Source organism: Microtus pennsylvanicus, chromosome 4 (genome assembly GCF_037038515.1).
Source record: "Microtus pennsylvanicus isolate mMicPen1 chromosome 4, mMicPen1.hap1, whole genome shotgun sequence".
Taxonomy (NCBI): domain Eukaryota; kingdom Metazoa; phylum Chordata; class Mammalia; order Rodentia; family Cricetidae; genus Microtus; species Microtus pennsylvanicus.
Genome location: NC_134582.1, coordinates 65,763,967 through 65,787,856, shown reverse-complemented (window position 1 = coordinate 65,787,856; position 23,890 = coordinate 65,763,967). Strand labels below are relative to the sequence as shown.

General features: G+C 38.3%; 1 protein-coding gene across 1 annotated transcript in view; it reads left to right on the top strand.

Annotated features, from left to right (window-relative positions):
* The window catches only part of Taf4b (TATA-box binding protein associated factor 4b), a 124,116-nt gene that overhangs the window by 9,758 nt on the left and 90,468 nt on the right, over positions 1–23,890 (top strand). Inside the window, exons 2-6 of the mRNA XM_075969263.1 lie at positions 7,016–7,161; positions 9,728–9,835; positions 15,306–15,446; positions 15,537–15,659; positions 17,936–18,025. Coding sequence (XP_075825378.1) covers positions 7,016–7,161; positions 9,728–9,835; positions 15,306–15,446; positions 15,537–15,659; positions 17,936–18,025 — 608 coding nt within the window. The remainder of the gene's footprint in view (positions 1–7,015; positions 7,162–9,727; positions 9,836–15,305; positions 15,447–15,536; positions 15,660–17,935; positions 18,026–23,890) is intronic.

Here is a 23,890-nt window from a genome sequence, read left to right as displayed (position 1 = left end):
CAAAGGTGTATGCCACCACATCTGGTCTAAATTAGTGAATTTTCCTAAGGGTTTTTCATACTACCTTAATTTAGATTAATCCAACCTATACCCACTCCTCTTCCTTGTCCCCTGTTTCTTATTGCATAAACCTTTAACCTTCAGTATTTTCCTTTGCTACTTGCATATGATATGTGTTCTACTATCCATTTACTCTTTTTTTCCCATCCATCCATCCATCCATCCATCCATCCATCCATCCATCCATCCATCATCCTGGCTGCAGTTTTCCAACCCTCTTCTCCTCCCAGTCTTTCCCCCACCCCTCCCTTCTATTCTTACCTCTCAATCCACTCCTCACCTTCTGTTTAGAAAAGGACAGCTCTTCCATGAGTATCAACAAAACATGGCATATCAAGTTGTAGTAAGACTAAGCACCTCACTTTGTATTAAGACTGGGTAAGGTGACCCAGTAAGGGGAGTAGGGTCTTAAAAGACAGGAAATGGGTCAGAGACAGTCCCTGCTCCACTATGAGTCTCACAAGAGGACTAAACTACACAACTGTAACATGTGCAGAGGGCCTAGTCAGTCCCATGCAGGCTCCCTGGTTGTCAATTCAGTCTTTGTGAGCCCAGGTTAGTTGGTTTTGTGGGCTCTTGTTTTCTTGTGTTTTTGACGCCTCTAGCTCCTGCATTACTTCCCCTTCTTCTGCTTGACCTAATGTTTCACTGTGGGTCTGTATCTGTTTCCATTAGTTGCAGATGAAGTCTGTCTGACAATTGGTCTAGGCACCAATCTATGAGTGTAGCAGAATATCATTAGACATCATCATATTTGACAGTTTTTTCTCCAGTCTAGTTTGTTTCTAGCCTAGGCTTGAGCCATCCAGCCTGTGGCTTCTGGTGCTCCAGGCAATTTCAGGGGTGGGCTTACTCTCCTGGCATGGGTTTTATTTAGGCTATTGGTCACTCCCTCAATCTCTAGGCATCCCTTACCCCAGCACATCCCATAAGCAGGACAGACTGTAGGTCAAAGGTTATGTGGCTGAGTTGGTTTCACAGTCTCTCTACTAGGAAGTCTTGCCTGGGTCACATTGAGATGACCAGTTCAGGCTATGTTATCTGCTATTGCTAGAAGTCTTAGCAGGCGTCACCCTTGTAGATTTGTGGGAGTTTCCCTTGTATCAGGTTTCATTCTGACCCTGAAAGCCCTCCTTTCCAGCCATCTCTTTCTGTGCTCTCTCCCTCCCATCAATCCCCAACCCAGACCCCTCAGGTTCCCATGTCCATCCACACCCAGTCCACCCAAGAGGTCTCTTCTATTTCTCCTTTTCAGGGAGATCTAGGCATCCCCCCCACCCCCCAAATGAATCCTCTTGTTAGTCTTTCTGGGTCAGTGCACTGTAGCATGGTTAACCTTTATTTTACAGCTCATATCTACTCATGAGTGAGTGCATACTGTGTTGTTCTTTCTGGATCTGGGCTACCTCCCTCGGGATAGATCCATCCTCTAGTTCCATCCATTTGCCTTCAAATTTCATAATGTTGTTAACAGCTGAGTAATATTCCATTGTGTAAATGTACTATATTTTCTTTATCCATTCTTCGATAGCGGGGCATCTAGGTTGTTTCCAGGTTCTTGCTATTTTAAATCAAGCTGCTGTGAACATAGTTGAGCAGGTATCTTTGTGCTATGATTGAGCATCCTTTGGGTATATGCCCAAGAGAGGTATAGCTGGGTCTTGTGGTAGATTGATTCCCAGTTTTCTGAGAAACCGCCATGCCGACTTCCAAAGGGGCTGTACAAGTTTGCACTCCCATCAGCAATGGAAGAGAGTTCTCGGTACTCCACATCCTCTCCAACATAAGCTGTCATCAGTGTTTTCGATCTTAGCCATTTTGACAGTTGGAAGATGGAATCTCTATAGCTAAGGATGTTGAACATTGTATTAAGTGTTTCTCAGCCATTTGAGATTTTTCAATTGAGAATTCTTGGTTTATGTTCTTGGATCTTATTTTTTTTTTGATGTCTAGTTTCTTGAGTTCTTTATATATCTTGGAAATCATCCCTTTGTCAGATATAGGGTTGGTGAAGATCTTTTCCCGTTCTGTAGGCTGCCATTTTTTGTCCTATTGGTGGTGTCCTTTGCCTTACAGAAACTTCAATTTCATGAGGTCCTGTTTATTAATTGTTGATCTTAGAGTCTGTGCTAATGGTTTTATGTTCAAGTAGTTGTCTCCTGTGCCAATGTGTTCAATCCTATTTCCTGTTTCTTCTATCAGGTTCATGTATCTGGATTCATGTTGAGGTCTTTTGACTTGAGCTTTGTGTGGGGCAGTAGGTATGGATCTATTTGCGCTCATCTACATGCGACATCCAGTTATGCCAGCACCACTTGTTGAAGATGCTTTCTTTTACCCATTTTATAACTCTTTGGCTTCTTTCTCAAAAATCAGGTGTCCATAGGTTTGTGGATTTACGTCTGGGTCTCAATTCGATTCCATTGGTTACCTGACTCTTCTTATGCCAATACCACACTATCTCTTCACTCTTTAAGCCCTCTTCTTCTCACATGGGCCTTTCTGGCTCCCTGAGCCAGAAAGACATTCCACATTTCAATAGACAAATCTAAAACTTCAAAATTAGGATCCACATAATAGAGAGGGTATGCAGTATTTTGGTGGGGGGGGGGTGGGTAGAGTCTGGGATACTTTGCTTAGTATCATGTTTTTCTAGCTCCATCCCTTTTCCTGCAAATTTCCTAGGTCCATTTGCTAAGAATACCTCTTTCTATCTGACCCTAAGATAGTATCTGTCTTTTATGGGTAGGTCTGATTTCTTGGAAGTAGCAATAGATGATTTTTGTTTTTTTGATACAATCTATGAGACTGTGTCTTTTAATTGAGAAAATAAGACTTTTAATAAAGAGGCAGGTGAATTTCTGTAGTTTAAGGCCAGCCTGGTCTACAAAGCTAGTTCCAGTACTACCAGGATTATACAGTGAGACCTTGTCTCAAAAAGCCAAACCAAGTCAAAACAAGCTAGGTGTGGTGGAACATATATTTAATGCCAGCATGATCTATGTATCAAGTTCTCAGGACTGTCAGAGCTACATAGTCAAACCCTGTGTCAAAACTAAACAAAAAACATCTGTAGACATGAGGCAGTGTTGGCACACATCTTTAATTCAAGCACTCTTGGCAGAGGCACGTGGATTCTATGAGTTTGAGGCCGGCCTGGTCTGTAGAGGGAATTCTAGGACAGCTAAATCTACACGGAAAAACCCTGTCCTTTATGTGTGTGTGTGTGTGTGTGTGTGTGTGTGTGTGTGTGTGTGTGTGTGTTTTTGTTGTTTTTTTTTTTGTGTGTGTGTTTTTAAAAGTAATTCTTAGTATAAGTTTATCTGATTTATTGTTTATTGGTTTGCAGTTGTTTAGGGTTCTACTCTGTGATTAGCCCAGAAACAAACAGAATGCTTGTTGAGTAGCCACTGTGCTTGGCTGTGAGATTATTATAGTGGGGAGAATAATAGGCCCCACTGTGAGGGTACAGCTGGGTGCTGAGGCTAAGTTGGAAGTACCCTTGATCATTCTACATGTTAGGAATTTCTGAGTCTTCTTTTTACTAGGATTATAGGGTTTTTTTGTTTACAAATCCTGGTTGAGATTAAAGGCCTATGTCTCCCACACTCTGCAAGTCTGGCAGTTTTGATAATCTTTTCAAAGAGCCAACTTTTAGGTTCATTATTTTTTCTCAGTTTTTTTTGTTCTAGATTACATTTATTTTCGGGTTTTTTTTTTTGTTTTTATTCTTTTCCTTTCTTTTCTTTCTTTTTTTTTCCAAGACAGGGTTTCTCTGTGTAGCCTTGGCTATCCTGGAACTCACTCTGTAGACTAGACTGGCCTTGAACTCACAGAGATCCTCTTCCCTCTGCCTCCTGAGTGCTGGAATTAAAGACATGTGCTGCCACTGACTAGCTCTTTATCATTTCTTAAATGTAATTGTTTTAGTTTTTCTTTTTCTTTGCTTCCGTCAGAAGGTGAGGGATGTTAATGGTTTGAGATCTTTTTAAGATAAATGTTTGTAGCTATAAATTTTCTTAGAAATACTTCATTGACTACACCGCATAAATCTTGCTATTTCATATTTTCATTATCATTTACCTCTGTATTTTTTCCAATTTCCTTTATGATTTTCTTAAATTGATCCATTGGCTTCCTGGGAATGTATTGTTTAGTATCTGTATGTTTGTAAATATACTAACTCGTTCTGTTATTTCTACTTTCATCCAATTGCAGTTGGACACAGTACATTTTATAATTTCAGTACTTTTAAATTATCATCGCTTGTTCAGTGTCTTATTTTTGTTAGTCTGTGTACGTTTTCCTGTGTATTGATATGTACATATGAGACCAAGTGTTCTCAGAGAATTAATCCCCTGGGACTAGTGTTTCAGAAGTCTCTTGATGTGATCGATGTTCCATCCTGCTGATGAAAACAGCAGCAAGCATTCTTAACCTCTTCCTCATCCCTCCAGTACTCTCTGTCCCCATGTAGTACTGATTGACTTGGAATTTATATAAACTAGGCCGACCTTGATCTTGCAGTGATCTCCCTTCATCTTCCTGAGTGCTAGGATTGTGGATGTATACCTTCACACCCAGTTTAAATGGTTCATGTTTAAATTTTTTCTCTGTACACATCTTAGTATGGGGCAAAATATCTCTGAATGTGTGTTGAGTTTATTTATACTGCTTTTGTCTTTCTTGTTGGTCTTCTGTGAGTTTTTGTTGGTACTGGTAGGCATTGTCTTCAGAGCCTTGTGTGTAAAATAGGTGTATCTCCTTCCCTGAGCTGTCTAGTTTTTATGTTCAGTGAAAATGGCAATTTTACAAGTGTTCTACTATTTTTCTTGTCATTTACAATTTTTCTTTATGTATTTTAAGCTTTGTAGTTTTGTTACCTGTGATAGAATCTGATTGTTATTTCTCTATTTTTGGCCTCTTATCCAGGGAACAAGATAAAGGATGTGCACACAGGGTGCACAGTAACAAACTTTATTCTAAAGCAAAGCCACAGTGTTTAATCAGAAAGAGACACTATCCTTAGTCACACAGCTGGTCACATGATTGAGATTACTAAGGACCTAAATAATTGTTTGGGCTTCCTTTTGAGAAGAAGGATCCAGTTACTAAGGGATTTCGTTTTGTTTTGATCGACAAGCATGGATATAAGTCTTTGCTCACTGTGCATATCCCTTTCATTAATAAATGTTTTAGTTAGAATTTATGTTGCTGCCATGAAGCGCCATGACCAAAAAAAGGAAGCTGGGGAGGAAAGTGTTTATTTGGCTTATTCTTTTAATTACAGTTCATCATTTTTTTTCTTCTTCCTCCCTGAGATAGGGTTTCTCTGTAGCTTTGGAGCCTGCCCTGGAACTAGCTCTTGTAGACCAGGCTGGCATCTAACTCCCGAGTGCTGGGATTAAAGGTGTGCGCCACCACCGCTTGGCCATTTTTTGCTCGACTCTGTTTTTTTATTATTATGGCGACTTTGCCTTCCTCTGGCTGCTGTTGTGTGATTTTTCCCCCCACCTTTCTTTCTTGAGAGTAGGTCTTCATGGTTAGCTTAGACTGGCCTCAAACTCACTGTATACGTCAGGATGCTCTTGAATTCTTAGCCTCCCACACATTGAACCTTTACCATGCCCAGTTTCAAACTTTCTGTTTCTAAATCTAAGTCTTAGGAAAATTCAAAAACATGAATTTGGTGTTTGCTTTATTTAGTCCTATATTTTGATATAGTTGACATTTAGCTTTGATATTTTTGTTTTCTATTTCCTTGTTTCATCCTTTTGTTTATATTAAGAGGATTTTTTTTTAGTATACCATAATTTCTTTAATAATTTTTCATCATTTTTTGGGGTGGGACCAATTCCTTCAATGAGGTATTTAGGGTGGTGACAAGACTGGCATGTTTCCCTTGGAGTGACATCCTATAGGAGTAGGCTGTTGTGTGGACATTTCCCACGGTGTTCTCCCAGCAGAGATATACCTTATAAAAGCGTGGTCCTTGGGCTTCAACTGTTCTTCTTGTGCCAACTGAGGGATACCTCTGGTGAGTGGGAATTCTGGGAAGGAAAAAAAAAGTAAACTTGCCTTCCTATGGATGATTCCTTACCAGATCCTTAATCCTCCCTGAGAATTAACTCTGAAGGAACAATGGCATGTCTCCACCAAGGGTAATACCATTCTTCACTATAACAGTGTCATACTTGGAATGTTTTGGATTTTGGAGCATATTGGCTTTCATTGTCTCAGGTTAAAAATGTTTTGGGAAAGTCTAGGCAAATATCCTAAAAATTCTGAAATACCTCAAGTCAGAGGAATTTTGGATACTTAATCTGTATGACATTTCTTCTGGGGATTTTCTGTTCTGTTTGGTCAGTTTATGTAATACTGTGCTGTTCCCATACCATCTTTTAAAAATGTTTTATGTGTATGATTGTTTTGCTTGCATGTATGTTTGGACCACTTGTGTACAGTGTCCTCAGAGGCTTGGAGAGGGCATTGGTCCTCTGGAACTGAACTTAAAGAGAGGATTGTGGGTTTCCATATGGGTTCTGCAAGATCATCAAGTACTGCTGAGGCCCCCATCTATCTTAATATACTTTTATATCAGTATCATCAAGGAAAAGTATTTTGCCTACTTTAGGAGTATCTTTATATTCTCAGATTAAAAATATTTTTGTGCAGCTAATTTTTATTTTTTAATAAGACAGGCTCTTACTATGTACCCTCACCTGACCCTGAGCCTGTATTCCTTTTGGCTTAGCTTCCTAGTCCTAGAATTATAGGTATGTACTGCATGCTCAGCTTAGCTTTAAATGAAAACATTTTGCTAATTATTGAATATGGACTTCATTATATTTCGGCATTTATTCTCAGCATTTCCTAGTGTTGGAATGGGAGACAAAAGTAAGTGATGCTTGTGTTATCAGCTTTAGAGTCACAGTTGTTTTTCTTTTAATTATAGGGACAGTTTTGATCAAAAGTAACAATGGTCAGTTGATGCTGGTATCTCCTCAGCAAGCTGTAACAGGAGCCAAGACCACAAGTAACATAACTCCAAGGCCAGCAGTACCAGCAAATACTCAAACAGTCAAGATCTGTACCGTGCCGGTAATCTACCTTAATTTTCTTTGTTTCTAGCTACTATCTTCCTATAAATGTGGACCTGTTTTCCAGTAAAAATTTGAGATAATTTAAGTGCCAATTTAGTTGATATTTGGTAATTGCTAAAATAATGAAAATTATACCTTTATACTCAGCGATTTTATTGTCCTCAATGGACTTTTTCAAAGAGGCAGTATGCATCTGTTGAAAGAAAACAACCATTCTGAGTCAGGGTTTTAGAATGTGTGTGTATGTGGTTGTGTGCCTGCATGTGTTTTCATGAGTCTGCTGGCCAGACTGATAGCCATTGGATATCTTCCTCAGTTGCTCTTCAGGGTATTTTTTGAGACAGGTTTCTCATTGAACTTGGAGCTCACAGATGGACTAGATTCTAGGCTAATCAGCAAACTCCCAGAATACTCCTCCTGTCTTTGCTTTCCCAGCAATCCCCCTACCTGTTGGTTTTGGTGGTGTTGTTTTGTGTGTGTTTACTTTTTGTATAGTGCTGAGGTCTGATTTCAGATCTTCATGCTTATGAAAAAGGCACTTTACTGATTGAGCCATCTACCTATCTCTGTTTCACTTTTAATTTGTGTTTAGTAAGACTCCTATTTAAAATATTCATTTCATCCATATATTATAGAAATTACTGGGCTGGAGAGATGGCTCTTCCAAAGGTCCTGAGTTCAATTCCCAGCAACCACGTGGTGGCTCACAACCATCTGTAATGGGGTCTGGTGCCCTCTTCTGGCCTGCAGGCATACACACAGATGGAATATTGTATACATAATAAATAAATAAATAAATAAATATAAAAAAGAAATTACTTCCAAGTAATATGAGTCTGCTTTAGTATTTCATTAGTTTTGTCTTGTTTGAAGTGACTTTTTTAAAATAAAGATGTTGATCTTTTTTTTGTATCTGAAATTACTTTGTGTCAGTGAATTTAAAAATATTCTTATGAACGTCTGTCTGTCTTAGTTAAGGTTTCTATTGTGTGAAGAAACACCATGACCATGACAACTCCTGTAAAGAAAAACATTTAATTGGGGCTGACTTACATATCAAAGGTTTAGACCATTATCATCATGGCAGGATATGGCAGCGGGCAGGCAGACATGTTGCTGGAGAAGGAACTGAGAGTTCTATATCTGGATCTGCAGGCAGCAAGGAGAGAGAGACACACTGGCCAGGTTTGAGCATCTTGAGACCTCAAAGCCTGCCCCAAGTGATATACCTCCTCCAGCCATGCCACATCTCCTTCAACAAGGCCATAATAGTGCCACTCTCTATGGGTGTTAGGGGTGCCATTTTCATTCAAACCACAACATGTTTATTTATGGTGTTAGGGAGATAGTTTGTTTGGTAAAGTACCTGTAGCCCAAGCGTGAGGATTTGAGTTTGATATCTAACACTCACTAAACAAACAAATGCCAGGTGCTATATCGTATGCACCTGTGATCATAGCAGAAAAGTCAAGAGGATTCCAGGACTTGCTGTCTGGCCAGTAGAGCCTAATTCAAGAGCTCTCAGTTTAGTAAGATACTCCCTCAAAAATAAAGGTAGAGAATAATTGAGGTAGATATCCTATGCAAAGGTTGACTGCTTTCCTGCCTATCCTTCTCCCTCTTTTCCTTCTTTTAAAAGCTTTATTATTACATTTATTTGTGTGTGTGTGTGTGTGTGTGTGTGTGTGTGTGTGAGATAAGCATGCTGTGGCTGTACTTGTACAGGTCAGAGGCCAGAAGTCACTCCTCTTCTACCAGGATGGAACTCAGGTCATCAGACTGGCAGCAAGCTCCTTTACCTTTATGCCATCTTGCTGGTCCTACTTGCAGTCTTGATACTAATTCCTCAATTAGTTATTTTCTCTGCCAATAGTGCATTTTCTTTCTAATTTATTTTAACTATGGGTTAACTGATTTTTGTTTATAATTAAATATTAAATTTTATTTGTATAACAAATCAAGTTTAAGATTTTATTTTATTTTGTTACTGTATGTGTGTATGAGTGTGGGTGCATACATGCTACAGTGCTTGTGTGGAGCTCAGAGGACAACCTTTAGGACTTAGATTTGTCTTTATCATGGGTTCTGGGAATCATATGCAGATTATAACAAGAGCTTTTTATACCCTGAACAGTATTCTTGGCCCAAGTTTAAAATTTTAGTTGGAAAATTAGATCTAAATTGGAAAGTTAACATAAAAGAAAAAGTTATTTTGTGAATCAGTTGCCTTCTTTAAGAAATGTGAGCTGGCCAAATGACCGGTTAAGTCATAGTATAGAATGTTCATAAAATACAGTATATAGCAAATATTTTTGCTAAAGTCTTTTCATTTTCTTCCCAATACTGATTGATTTAAAATAATTTATATTGACTGGGTGTGGTAGCATATGCCTTGAGGCAGAGACAGGTAGAGCTCTGTGAGTTCCAGGCCAGCCTGGTTGGTGTATTGAGATCTAGGCTAGCCAAGGCTACATAGTGAGACCCTTTCTCGATAAAACAAAATAAAAAATAAAACCAAAATGACTAGTATCAATAACTTTGCTATCTTGTCCTTTTTTCCCAAGAATTCTAGCTCACAATTAATGAAGAAAGTAGCAGTGGCTCCTGTTAATAATTTGACACAGATAGGAACTCCTGTGGCATCCACTGCCTCCAGTGCTTCCTCAGGACAAGTAAGTGGTGTGTGTGTGAGATATTTAAGTGTCTAACTATGTGACGTTGAAGGCATATAATATATGATGCTGTTTATCAGGCTGAACCATTGGAGATGTAGCAATAAGAAAAAGTGGCATTTTATTAGACATCCATTTCATAAATGCATTCAAGTAATATAAATACATCTAACAACCACATATTACAGATTCCAGAAGGAGATGCTAAAATAGAATATGATGGATAAGTTATTTTTTAGAAATCCTATTTGTGAATAGAGGGAAGTAAGTTTAGTCTAAGTTCATGATTGATAAAGTTCCAGCCAACCTAATTGAGATCATTAGAGCACATGTACCTTGTCGGCATTGGATCACTGCTGGGCTTTACTGGACTTTCCTGGGGAAATTACACAAGGTCTCTTCTTTGCAGCAGAGACCACATTACTGGAACTCATAACTGAAAGTCATCCAATAGAATTCTAGCAGCCAAGACAGTACAAATCTCTCCTTGCAATGGTTCATTGACATTTATATCTTATTTCACTTGTCTATATACTTCTTGTACATGTTACAGACAACTGTCCTGGGATGCTAGAGAACTTCTTTCCTTTGGAAATACAGAGGTTAAAAGAATAGGTTTTGTAGCCTTATTCCTACAGCCTACACTAAATCATACCAGTTCTCCGTTCATTTTATATCACCCTCATTCTTGGCCTACTACTGTGCTGGTCTTGGGATTGCCTATTAGTAGAATCAGATTTTCCTCTTAGGAATCTCTGTGGATCTCTATACGGATATGTTTCTGCCCTATCTTGGAAATTTTGTTTTTCTTCACTTGTAACAGAATAGCACAGATTGAGTAATTTATAAGGAATAGAAAGTTGTTTGACTCATGATTCTGGAGATGGGAAGTCAAAGATCACAGTGTCAGTATCTGGGGAGAGCTTTATCCTGTGGCAGAGATATCCTCTATCAAGAAAGCATGGAGTCTTAGGAAGAGGAGAAGTAACATAGAGGAGGGGAGTGATGGGAGCTGAACTTACCTTTTTAGGAGTTTCTCCTAGGAATGAATCTCCACTCCTGTAATAACAGCCTTAATCCATTTACAATTTAAAAATACTCATGCCTTGATCACTTCTTAAAGGTTTTGTTTCTTGAAACCAGTATAATGACAATTATATTTTAACATGAGTTTTGAAAGGGACATTTAAACCATAGGATCCTCTATTATGTGATAACAACTCTACATCTTTTCAGATGATGGGAGTTAATTATCCCTCTCAAGGTTCAGACTCAACTTTCCATCTGGTCCCTGAAATACATAGGCACTGGAAGTACCAGGTGGCAGCTGTAGTGTCTGGTCTCCTAAGGAAAATATGTCCCCCGTGAGCAGAAATGGAAAGTACAGAGTCTCCCAGTGGTTATTAGGACTGAGTAAGGGTCTATTCATACATCTGCTCCTAAGTTCTTTGATCCATGTATTTGTCCTACCACGAGGGCAAAGAACCATATAGAATGTTTTGACTTACGGATTATCCTGAGTCTTGGAAGATAGAATCCCATCCTTAATAAGTGTATCGACCCAGTTTATCTGTGCTTGCTATGCTTGTAGCTTCTGAGTAATGCTGTATGTGAGCCACTAGTGGGTCCCATGGTCTGGGGAACAGTGTTATGTTCCTTCTGTCGTGAAGGAGATGCATCGTCTTGGTGCTTACCTAGATAGACTACTGTACTGATGATGAGTCCTTCTGTTGGTGTTGTAAAATTTATTTAATCATTCTTTTTATATACCTTATTTTCTACTAATTGGCGTCATAAGCACAAGTCTGATTTAAAATAGTGCTTTAAAAATTATTGGCTAGCCATTTTTGATCACTTAGTGTTCTTTACATTTTCTAGGTATTACATATCTTGCCATCCGTTAATCACTTCATTTTACCCTTGTTAATTGGAGTATTATATCCATCTATATATGTGATAATAAGTTAGAGAGGCTAAGAAACTGACCTGATTTCTATGTGGAAGAATGTCTATTTTAGCCTCAATGTCTTAACTTTGGAAACTATTCTTGAACTAGAGTACTTATTAATTAGGCCCAACTGTATATTCTCTCTAGAAAGTGTATTTTTTTAATAGGTGTCAGTATTTGTTTAAAATGACTTGGGAAACATGTCTTATTGTTGTTTATGAAACAGAACCTATTTTGAGGTCTTTTGTTCAGTGTTTGTTTAATGAAGATATAATTAGGCCATATAAGAACATAAATGTCTAAATGATCCAATTTAGAATTAGTATTTTATTTTTTCATTTTGGTTTTTCAAGATTTTTTTTTTTGTATAATTGCTTTGCCTGTCTTGGAACTTGCTTGATAGACTTGGCTGTCCTCAAACTCATAGAAATCTGCCTTCCTCTGTATCCTGAGTGCTGGAATTAAAGGCATGTGTCACCACTGCCCTGCTAGATTTAGTATTTCTAATTGAATATGAACAAGCCTAATGTAATTGCTCTTTCAGACAGGTACAGAAAATGACCTTCTTGAAATATAGCACAATAACTAGCACAATCTAGTAAACATTCATAAGTGATTTTCACACAGATCCATTTCATATATAATCCAGCCATTTTCTCTGCTGTCTCCAAAATGTATTTAATTAGTGCAATTCAGTCTTGCTAATATTGGAAATACCATTGACTGTTCTAGAATATTTAATTCTAAGACAGAGTTATGATTGAGTTTAAGAAAGTCTATTCAATACCGAAGTGGAAAAACCAGGGTAAAGTATCTCCCCATGCCCTTTAAAGATCAGAGTAGACATTAATACATATTTGGTAAGGTACAGCAAGAATTATGAAAGACAGCTTTGTGTTGGAGTATGTAATTTTTCATCATTGCAACAAATAATTGAGGTAAATCAACTGGAAAAGTTCTATTTTGTCTCACAGTTTTGTAGATTTTATCTGTCACCTATAGGTCCTGTAGTGGCACAGTACAGATCGTGAGTATGTATGATGCAGGGCATAGTGTAGTGACTCTTTCTTTGTACCAGATTCCCAAATAATGACATGGAGACTTATTAATTATGAAAGCTTGACCTTAGCTTAGGCTTGTTTCCAACTAGCTCTTACAACTTAACCCATAATTTTAAATATACATTCTGCCATGTGACTTTTTTCATCTCCACATGGCTCTTTACCTTTACTCAGTGTGCACATCCGACTTGCTCCAAGTCTGCTGGCAAAATCCACCTCTCTTCTTCCCAGAGTGCTTTCTCTCCCTGAAGTCCTACCTATTCTTTCTTGCCTAGCTTTTTAAAAACCAGTCGGAAGGTGCCTTAGGCAGAGACATCTTTACAAGTGTACAAAAAGATTGTCCCACAACAGGGTAGTTCACTTTATTACAGGAAGTCAAGGACAGGAAGAAGTGATTGCCAATAGCCCCTTCAAGGGCGCATCTCTAATAACTGGGCACTAGGTTCCATTTTCTCATGTTCTGTCACCACTCAATAGTATCATGGGGCTGGGCCACAAGCTTTAGAGTATGGGCCTTTAGAAGTCATTTAAGAATCAAACCAGAAATTGGTGGAAAAAGAAAATATTGACAAGGAAGTAAGATTCTATGAATCCTTCCCCTGTTCACGGATGACACCATTGCGTGAGCTGACAGTTCACTGGATACTGTTTGTTTCATACACAGCAGACACTACTGCTCTGAAGAACCACTCCCACCAGGCCTTGAAGGCTACACTAGTTAAAATTACAAGCCACACTTTTCTAAATGCAGCCTTATAGATTATATGCCTAATTAGTAATTTTGTAGTCCAGGTTTAACTTAACTTAGTGTGTAACTGAGGTTGACATTAAACTACCGGTTCTCTATTTTCACCAAGTGATGGGATTTTAGATATGTTGTGAACCACTCTTATCCCTGAAGAGTCTTCCTTATTGTTACAAACATAAAAGGTTGAGAGTCTTCAGAAGGATTCAGAAGCCATGTCACAGGATTTGTCTCTGGAAAATGTGGAAGAGTTCAAACTGGGGAAGGAATTCACTTGGAATACTGTATTTAAGCTTTCTGTTTAATGAAATTGGACTTTTTGGAAAAATCATCCTTTAAAAAAGTTATTTTAGGTGCATGAATACTTTACCTCCATATATGTATATGACCTGTGTGTATTCATGTTGTGGAGGGCAGAAGAGAGGGTTGGATCTCTATGTAACTAGAATAGAATTAGAGACAGTTCTGATCCACCTTGAACTCAGGTTCTCTGGAAGAACACCCACAAGTGGTCTTAATCACTGATCCGTCTCTCCAACACCTTAATTTTACCCAGAATTTCATCACTGGTTTTAGTCATCATTAATCAGTATTTTAAATTTACTTCCCATTTTACTAGAACATTCTGTCTGTATGTACCAGTTTAACTGAAAGGAACTAGGGTGTCCATTTACCTCTATCTTGACTTTTCTTGAGAAGAATGCAAGAATCTCAGTTACGTTATGCTGCAAATGCTTAGTATTCTCTGTGCATGTTGTTCCTTCTACTATGCTTTTTTTGTTGTGTAATTTTTAGTACATTTGTTGCTGTGTCTCTGGTTTTCTAATTTTGTTCTTAGTTTATAATTTTTTGTTAAACTCTCTGTCCTGTAGGTGGTGCTAGAGTCACACCACCTCATCCGATAACTGTAGAAATTAATAAAATTCCTTTCAATGTGGAAATAAGACATCCCTCTCTTGTAATGCTATTATTCTTATTTTGATGGTCCACATGAGATCAGCATAGGTGAGCATATGAAAATTAGTTAATAACTCTGTTTTATACTTAAGAAGAAGCAGGAAAGTACATAAAAGTATGAAGATTTGCTATTACAAATATATTTTTCAAGAAGTGCAAATGTGTATATGTGTTGTCTTGTGTGATCATCACCTGTGTATGTATGGTGTTGAATAAAGTTTTCCTCAACTGCTCTCTACCTTATTTTAAACAGTGTTTCTCACTGAACCTGGAACTTGTCATTTGGCCTATAGTGGCTGTCCAGTGAGGATACTCCTCCCTGAGATTTACCCTTCTCCACCACACAAACACTTGGAGTTCTGGAGTGCACCACCATGTCTGGCTTCTGTGTGGGCGCTGACGTTTGCATTCAGTCATCTTCCCAGATCCATTTATAATATATTTTTATTAACATCTTAAAGACTTTTGCGTGGCATTGTTTTTCACAGGCCACCCGAGGGAGTTTCTGTTTTTGTTCTTGCAGGCGGGTGTCAAGATTAGGAGCACAGTGACTTGCTGGTGACTAGCACTGTAGTAGACGACAGTGAGGAGTAGAGTGGTGCTGAGAGGGAGGTGGCCCTGCTCTAGTCCAGCGTTCTGATGGACCACCGTCTGAAAGCAGAGATGTCAGATTCATTTGTAGTCCTTTCAGGGGAAAGTGAAGTTCCCACTAAGGGATCATAGCAATACTCATTTAACTTTATGTTGACTTAATTTCAGTCTGTGACTGTACCTCCTGTGAAGCCAGTGAATACTGTAACTATCCTGAAGCCATCAAGTGGGGGAGTATTATCTACCCCCTCAAATGACTCCAGTCTCAAAGCAGAGACCCCAGTAGCTGCTCAGATTAGTCTTTCTCCGGTAAGCTTTCAGTTGTATCTGTATATAGTTTTTTTTTTTCTATGTTCTATTTTCTGTGTGCTCTCATTTGTGATTATTTTTCTATTATAGGCAGTGCTAGAAAACGTGAAAAAATGTAAAAACTTCCTTTCAATGCTAATAAAACTCGCTTGTAGTGGATCTCAGTCTCCAGAAATGGGGCAGAATGTGAAGAAGCTGGTGGAACAACTCTTGGTAAGCTAGGATTATATAATTTTTGCAAGCATTATGGGATTTCGTAGAACATGTTTCAAATGGGAAATGAGAATGTTTTTTAATGAGATTTGTTTTAAATATACTTGCTAAAACTTTTTACTTCATTAAAGCTTTGTAATTACTACAGCTAGACAGTCTATGTACAAAAGAGTAAATCTTTATTTAATTTTACCATATATCTAAGATGAACTGAATTTTGAATATATGTGATTTTTATACCAATCTTTTGTATGTATATTTTGTGAAAGATAGCAAGTTATAAATTCATCAAATACCATTTCTAGTTATAGATTTATTTATCTCAGACCAACAGACTGCAGTTCTCAAAATTTTGGTATAGGCTACATTAATATTCTTAAAAATAAATAACCCCTCAAGGTATTTTTGTTTGGCCCTTGGAATTAAAACTATTTATTCAACTAAGAATAACAAAGCCATTGTACATTAGAATATGTAATATTTAAAGAAAAACTACAGTTTCCAAAATAATAAAACTGAGTGGAAAATGACATTGATTTGCATATTGTAAATTAATGCTGCACTTAATAGAAAGCATCTGTGTTGTATGAAGCAACGGGCGCTTCCCTGCCGCCCCAGCTCCTGGCCGCCTGGCTAGCTTATGCCCCGAAATAATTACACAGAAACTGTATTCTTTTAAACACTGCCTGGCCCATTAGTTATAACCTCTTATTGGCTAGCTCTTATATATTGATCTAACCCATTTCTAATATTCTGTGTAGCACCATGAGCTGGCTTACCAGGAAAGATCTTAACCTGCGTCTGTCTGGAGTGGGAGAATCATGGCTTCTTTCTCCCAGCATTCTGTTCTGTCTACTCTGCCTATCTAAGCTGCTGTCCTATCAAAAGGTCCAAGGCAGTTTCTTTATTAACCAATAGACATATGACCCTCCTCCATCACATCTGGATATTCTTCCCTTATTTTGTGAGTTGTTAGAGAATTTGTTGTCAAAGTTAGGAAATTACTATTTTCTTGCAGAAAAGTAGTTGGAATATTAAGCATTATTTTAGTAGCCTTCTGTAGATCCGTGTGGATATTGTGTAGTCTACTAGTTCATTATTATACTGTGAATTAATATCTTTACTGATGTATAATTTTTATATAGCATGCATTGTTTAAAACAAAATGCTGATTTTTAAAATTATGCAGTTCTTTTAAAAGTTTCCATATAGTTATGTATTAAGGTAATTGATTTTTAATTTCATATAACCTTAACATATATACATCTGTATATAGCTATAAATGTCTACCTAACTACTTATCTTCTTATATCGTGTGTGTCTGACTGGTGCATATAAGTGTATGCTTGCTGTACACAGAGGCCAGAGGCAGGTATCAGGTATCCTTGTTTATCATCCTCTTTTTTATTTGAGTCAGGGTCTCTCATTGAACCTGAAGTTTTTGGTTTTTTTGCAAGACTGGCAGTTAGGATGCCCTAGAAATCCTTTCACTGCCCAGATAACATTGGGTTACAAGTGCACTGGAGATTATTTCTGATTGTTGTGTTGATATTGGAATCCAAAAGCAGGTCTTTTTACACAGAAAGCTCTTAACCACAAGCCACCTCTCCGTCACATTAGCATTCTTTGTTTTGTTTTTGTTTTTTTGGGACAGGGTTTCTCTGTGTTACATTCCTGGCTGACTTGGAAGTCGGTTTGAAGACCAGGCTGGCCTTGAACTCATAGAGATCTGTCTGCCTCTGCCTTCCAAGTACTGGGATTAAGGGTGTATGCCAATACCACCAGGGCTTTAAATTTTAGGAAGCTATCAAGTTTAGAGAAAGAGTTATTTCCAGAATTGTGATTCTTTGCATTTTGGAATCATCTCTTCATGAAAAGAATACTGTCTGTCTTCACTGTTTTCTCTGATTGGGTATATCTATTTCTTATTCATTTACTTCTCTGGTAACATGATATAACAAGTCCTTGTAAACGTGGAATTTACCACTTATAAAAAACTATAATCGTGAATCAAGTACGTTGCTTCTTTGTATTTTTAAAGTTCATTTAGTTTTTAAGAGACTGGCTCACTGCTGTTATACTGGCCTTCAGTTCCTAGGCTAAAGTGATTCTCTTGTCAACATCCTGAATAGCTTTCCTCACAGGCATTCACCATTGCTCTTAGTTTTTTAAAATATTTGTAGATTGGGGAGGCTGTGGTCAGAATGTAAAATAAATAGTAAATTAAATAAAAAAGCATTTGTAGATTGAAACATATCTTTTTTCCATTTTTTTAGGATGCAGAAATTGAAGCAGAAGAATTTACTAGGAAACTATATATTGAACTCAAATCTGCACCCCAGCCACACCTTGTACCTTTTCTAAAGGTAGGGATGTATTTCTCTGGAAAAATTGTTTGGGTTAAATTACTTTAATTAAGTCTGTCGAGAGATACTTAATGATGAGAGGGACTTTAGTACATTTTGAAAGCACAAGACAACATTCATAGTATTGATTTGAGCAGTTTAGAAAAACAGTAGCTTTAAAAATTCACTTGCTTTTAGTTACGGTGGGGGCGCTTATATCATATGTATGAAGGTCAGAGGACAATTTGAAAGAGTAGGTTTTCTTCTTCCCCATGGAGTTTCATAGTATAAAACTCTTGCTTGCCAGGTTTGGTGGCAAACATATTTCACCCACTGAGCTATTCCACTGGTTCTCCCCGACCCCACAGAATAACCTCTTTCTCATGAATGTAACTTGATGACTTGATATTGTATAATGTTTGTATTGGAGTATATTCAAAGATTTTTGTTTTTAGTTTGTGTGTGTGTGTGTGTGTATTGAAACCAGAGGTTGAGGTTGAGCATCTCCCTAAATTATTGTCTACCTTATATATTGAGACAGAGTCTCTCATAAAACACAGCTCATGGATTTGGCTAGTTCTATTAGCCAGTTTGCTTCAGGAATGCCTTGTCTCTTTCTTCCAAGTGCTGGGTTTCATGGGTGCTGGGGATTCAAACTCAGATTCTTAAGTGCTTTTTTTTGTTTGTTTGTGTTTTTGGAGGCAGGGTTTTTCTATAGCCTGTCCTGGACCTTGCTCTGTAGACCAGGCTGCCTTAAACTAACAGTGATTCACCTCTCTCTGCCTCCCCAGTGCTGGGATTAAAGGCCTGTGGCACCAGCACCTGCTCTCTTAAGTGCTTTAAATTCTCAGTCTTCTCCCTATTCTCCTTAGTTTTTTCGAGACAGGGTTTTAGGTCTTCCAGGCTAGCTCCTACTTAACATGTAACTGAGGAGTACCTCGAGTTTCTGATAATTCTGCCTCTACCTTCTAAGGGCTAGAGTTGTAAGCCAAGGGTCCTGACTCAAGGGGGGCAGGGAGAGAGAGAGAGAGAAAGAGAGAAAGAGAGAGAGAATGAGATCTTGGTGATCCATGTTAAAATAATAAAGCAAACATGGTTTATTATAGCCAAATTTAATGTGGTTATAATTTAGCTAATTTACTAGTGCCAAATTAAGTGTGATTATAATTTCAATAATTTATAATGTTGACTTTCCTCTTCTGAGTTATTGAAGTAAATAAAATTTCCATGAAGAATTGTATCTTTAATAACAAAATCTTATTTTGGCAGAGTAAAATAAAATTCATTTAGATTTCAGAAGCTAAAGAGGAATTAAATTAAAATTATAAAGTCATTAAAGACTTTAGTGAATTAAAAGTTTGAAGTAATAGAATGAGGAGTTGTCTTTTGAGACTGTTAGGGTAATGATCCAGGAGAGATGAAAGATAGTTCACAGGGAAGACTTGTTCTGCTTTGTAAAGAATGAGTGGGAAGAAGGTGGGAACACCCCAATTTCATAAGGATATTTAAACAATGGGAACTGTTCCTGAGTAAATGTCCAAATTGATTAGGTGGCTACAAATTATAGGAAGTACCAAAGAAACCGAGAAAGTGTCAGTTAGAGACTTGGTTCTAGGGTAAGAAAAGTTGAAAGATTAGCACGGTATCTAGTCTTATATTTAAATAAAATGAAATATTTAGTCCATCTAGAGCCATAGCTAGGATCAGGCATATTTGTCTGGAATGTAAAGTTCTGTTTGTAAAATCACCATGGATGTTGTCTGGGTGCCCTCACCTACTACTTACAGAGGCAGTAGAGTCGCTACCTCCAAAGCCCCTTTATTTCTAATATTCTGAGTTGTAGGTGCCATTCATAGCAGTGGTGTTTTCCTTTGTCCATTAATGCTTTGGCCCTGTTCATGTACTGTGGGGAGAAGGAGGAAAATTGGTGACTTTACTTACCATCTGCTGTGTAACAGATGATGTCAGTCAGCTTTCAGTTGTCATAATGTTGAAGTGATAAACCTTGTAAGAGAAAGGCATATTTTGGCTCATATACTTTTAGTCTCTGATTTGTGATTGTCTATGGTGTTAGCCATGTGACAACACCTCATGACAACAGCATGTGATAGAATCAAACTGTTCATCACATGGCCTGGAAATAAAAGTGAAGGATTAAGAGACCAGAGTCCTACAGCCCTGTTAAGTGGCATGCTGCAGTGGCCTTAAGATGAGGTCTCACATTGGGCCCTATCTCTTAAAAGTTTCTGCTAGTACCTTTCCATGGTGCCAGGCTGGGGACCAGTCCTGTAACACAGAAACTCTGAGAGACTCTGAAGAACTGTCCAAACTATAGCAGATGACATAATGTGCATTGTTTGCATTTGATTGTCATATGACCTTTGAGAGTAGACACCAGGTAGTAATTTCTGTTTTAGAACAAAAACCATTTAAATTGCCATTCTCCCCCCTGGATTTATTTATTTTTATTTTATGAGTGTTTTGTCTGCATGTAGCTGCACAATGTGTGTGTGTCTTGTATATCAAGAGGTCAGAAGGTGTTAGATCCCCTGTAACTGGAGTTATGGATGGTTGAGTTGCCGTGTGGGTGCTGACAATCAAACCTGGGATGTCTACAAGAACAGAAAATGCTTCTAACCACTGAGCAATTGATGTAACCCTTTCTATTTTTGCAAAGGTTTATTTTCTTTTTATTTATGTGTATGTGTGTATTTGAGTATATGGTGTGTGTGTGTGTGTGTGTGTGTGTGTGTGTGTGTGTTACCTTCAGAGGTCAGAAGAAGACTTCACATATCCTGGAGCTGGAGTTACAGGTGATTGTTAGATTCCCAGTTGTTGCTGAGAACTGGGATCCTCTGGAAAAGTGGCAAGAATTCTTAACTTTTGAGTCATCTGTTCAACTTTTTATTTTTCAAAAATGTTTTTATTAGCATAGAATAGTTATATGTAATAATGGGTTTTATTATGATAATTTTAAAACACATAAGCATTTTGGCTATATCTAGCCACCATTATCTTCTCTTGTCTGTTCTCAAGACCTGTGCTTTCCCTCCTCACTACAGAATGTTGAAAGGACAAATTTTGTGCAGATCATTTTCTTAAAATAGTTTTTGTGTTTTGAGGATTTCATAAATGCATACTATATATTTTGGTCATTCACCATGTCCCTTTCATTCATAATTTGATACTATGTTTATTTAGTAGTCCCTATTTCCTATTCCTCCCAAATTTATGTTCATTTTTTCTTCTTATATAAAACCCAGCAAGTTCAATTTGTTCCAACCATATGCTCATGGGTATAGGACATTGTCTGTTTTGAGGCCTACGTACTGGGGCTACACTCCTAAGAAAAACTGACTTTTCCTCCCCCAGAAACCATCAGTTGTCAATAATTCCCTGGTTAGGTGTGGGGTCTTGTGGACTCTTCCCCATTTTATGACTTTGTCAGGTCTTTTGTGGGTAGCCAGAGCTGCTATGCACTTATAAGTGAAGTCCTGTCATGTCCAGAAGACTCTATTTCAGTGCAAACCTCTTGACCTGATCCTTATTCTTTCTGCTTATTCTCTGAGATTTTATATAGATGTTTTATTTATGATTGAGTACTTCACATATTTGAGCAGTTTTGAGTTTCTGTACTTACTGCCCCCCAGTGCATAAAGAAACTTTTCTGATGAGATCTGAGCACTGTCCTAATCTGTAGTTTAGAGATAAAAATCTAGAGAGCAGTTTGATACTATGTTCATTTAGCAAAATAAGAGTAGTAGGATCACCCCTGGAGAATATGAGCTCTCCCAAGTATTGGTTCCTGGCCAGGTTTACAGTAAGTACCAGGCATGTGTTATCCCCATAATATCCTTGACTGTGTTGTACCCATGAGTTTTATTTTTGCCAAGCTACTGAAACTCACAGGGTTCTCTAGCTAAGACTGTTGATGACTTACCCCCAGCAGAACACATAGTACCTTCCAGTACGGTGAAAGCTAGCCAGTAGTGAGGTACCTTCCTGGTCAGTACCAGCTTGGTTTCTCCATGTTCTATGGCCCAAGTGTGTCTTCCACAGTATGATCTTACCAAATGGAAATAGCCTGTATTGCTTTAGGGGTCTCTGTAACAACCTTTACTAAGCAGTTGAAAGGATGTATCCCACACTTACTACTGGGTTTTTATTACCCCTTCTTCACTCTACCCTCCCTTCCTTTCTACTTTCCCATTTTCCCCTCTTTTATGCAGATCTTGTGAAGGCAATCATACCTGGAATCTGTGTTCCAAATGGACTCCCCTTCCTCTGGTGTTATAACATTATTACCCCACTTCTGTGATAATCCCTGAGACTTGAAGGGGTTGATAGAAACATCTGTTATAACTGGCCATTCAGCAGCTCCTTATCCTTAGCACTTTGACCAATTATTAGTCTTTATAGACTACTGACTGCTGCAAAAAGAAGCTTCACTGATTCAAAGTTAACAGCAGCACTAATATAGGTACACAAACATTATTTCAGAAGCAATTTTGTTGATGTATAGTGCTCATTTAACAAAAGAACAGCAATAACATTACTAGGGCTTATAATCTCAGCCAGAGGATTTTGAACAGGTTTGCAGTAGCAAGATCTCAGATCTATCTAATCAGAAAGCAGTTGATCTCCTCAAAGCAGTGGTGGGGTTGCCACTTGCACTAGTGACTGTATCCTGCCTGGCTTGGTGCATGCAGAATCTACAGCTGAATAAAACTTTTGATAACTTCCCTGGAGCAGCCTAAATGGCACACCTGAGGACTATGGAGGGATACCAGTACAGAGGAGCCTCCAGCCCAGTTTCAACTTGCTTTTTTTTGTTTTGTGACCCTCGCATATGTCCACTTCAGCAAGGTTAGGTCTAGCCGGGCCGTGGTGGCACGCGCCTTTAATCCCAGCACTCCGAAGGTCAGGCAGATCTCTGTAAGTTTGAGACCAACGTGGTCTACAAGAGCTAGTTCCAGGAGAGGCTCCAAAGCTACAGAGAAACCCCTTCTCGAAAAACCAAAAAAAAAAAAAAACAGTCTAGTGAGTAATCAACAGCAGTGGCAATTGCCTATATTGTTTGGGGGCCTTGGGACTCTGATCAACACCTTGAAGCAGTAGTCCCCTGCCGGCAATGAGAAGATCATTTAATGGCTTTTGCAAACAGCTACCTACCACACAGGGTACCTCCATTCTAACTCATACTGTTCTGATAGCTTACCAAGCATTGGATTTTTATCTCCTGCACCCATAATTAGTTTTAGTTTAACTCTCTTCCCCTTTCTGGCTTCTCTCTTTGTTCTCCTCCTCACTTAAACCTTTCTACCCCTAGAATTACCTCCTTTTGTATCATATACTCCCCCCCCCCCCCATAGAATGTTTTTCTTTTTGTAGTATTGGTAATTGAATCTAAGGTGTTGAACTCTAGTATCCTAGCTAAAGTCACAGCTTTTGTTTTCCTTCCTTCCTTTCCCTCCCACCCGCCCACTCTTCCTCCTGCCCTGCGGTTTTGTTTTGTTTAAGACTGGTTTCTTTGCTTAGTCCTGGCTGTCCCTCACTCCGTTGACCAGGCTGACCTTGAACTCAGATATCTTCCTGCCTCTAACTTCAGAGCGCTGGGATTAAAGGTGTGTGCCACTACGCCCAGCTGTGTCTGCTTTTTAAGGACCTATGAATCTTCTTTTTAAAAAACAACAACAACAACAACAAAAAACAAAATGAAACAAAAAACCACTTGATATCTCCTGGCATCACTGAGAGTGGTTGGGGATTAAATGCTACATAGAAAGGATAGATTTGGCACTTCAGCTTAATCTTTGTCATGATTAGAAATAATTATCTCTTTAACTCTCATTATTTTAGCATTTGTTTCCAGTTAGGTTTTTCTGG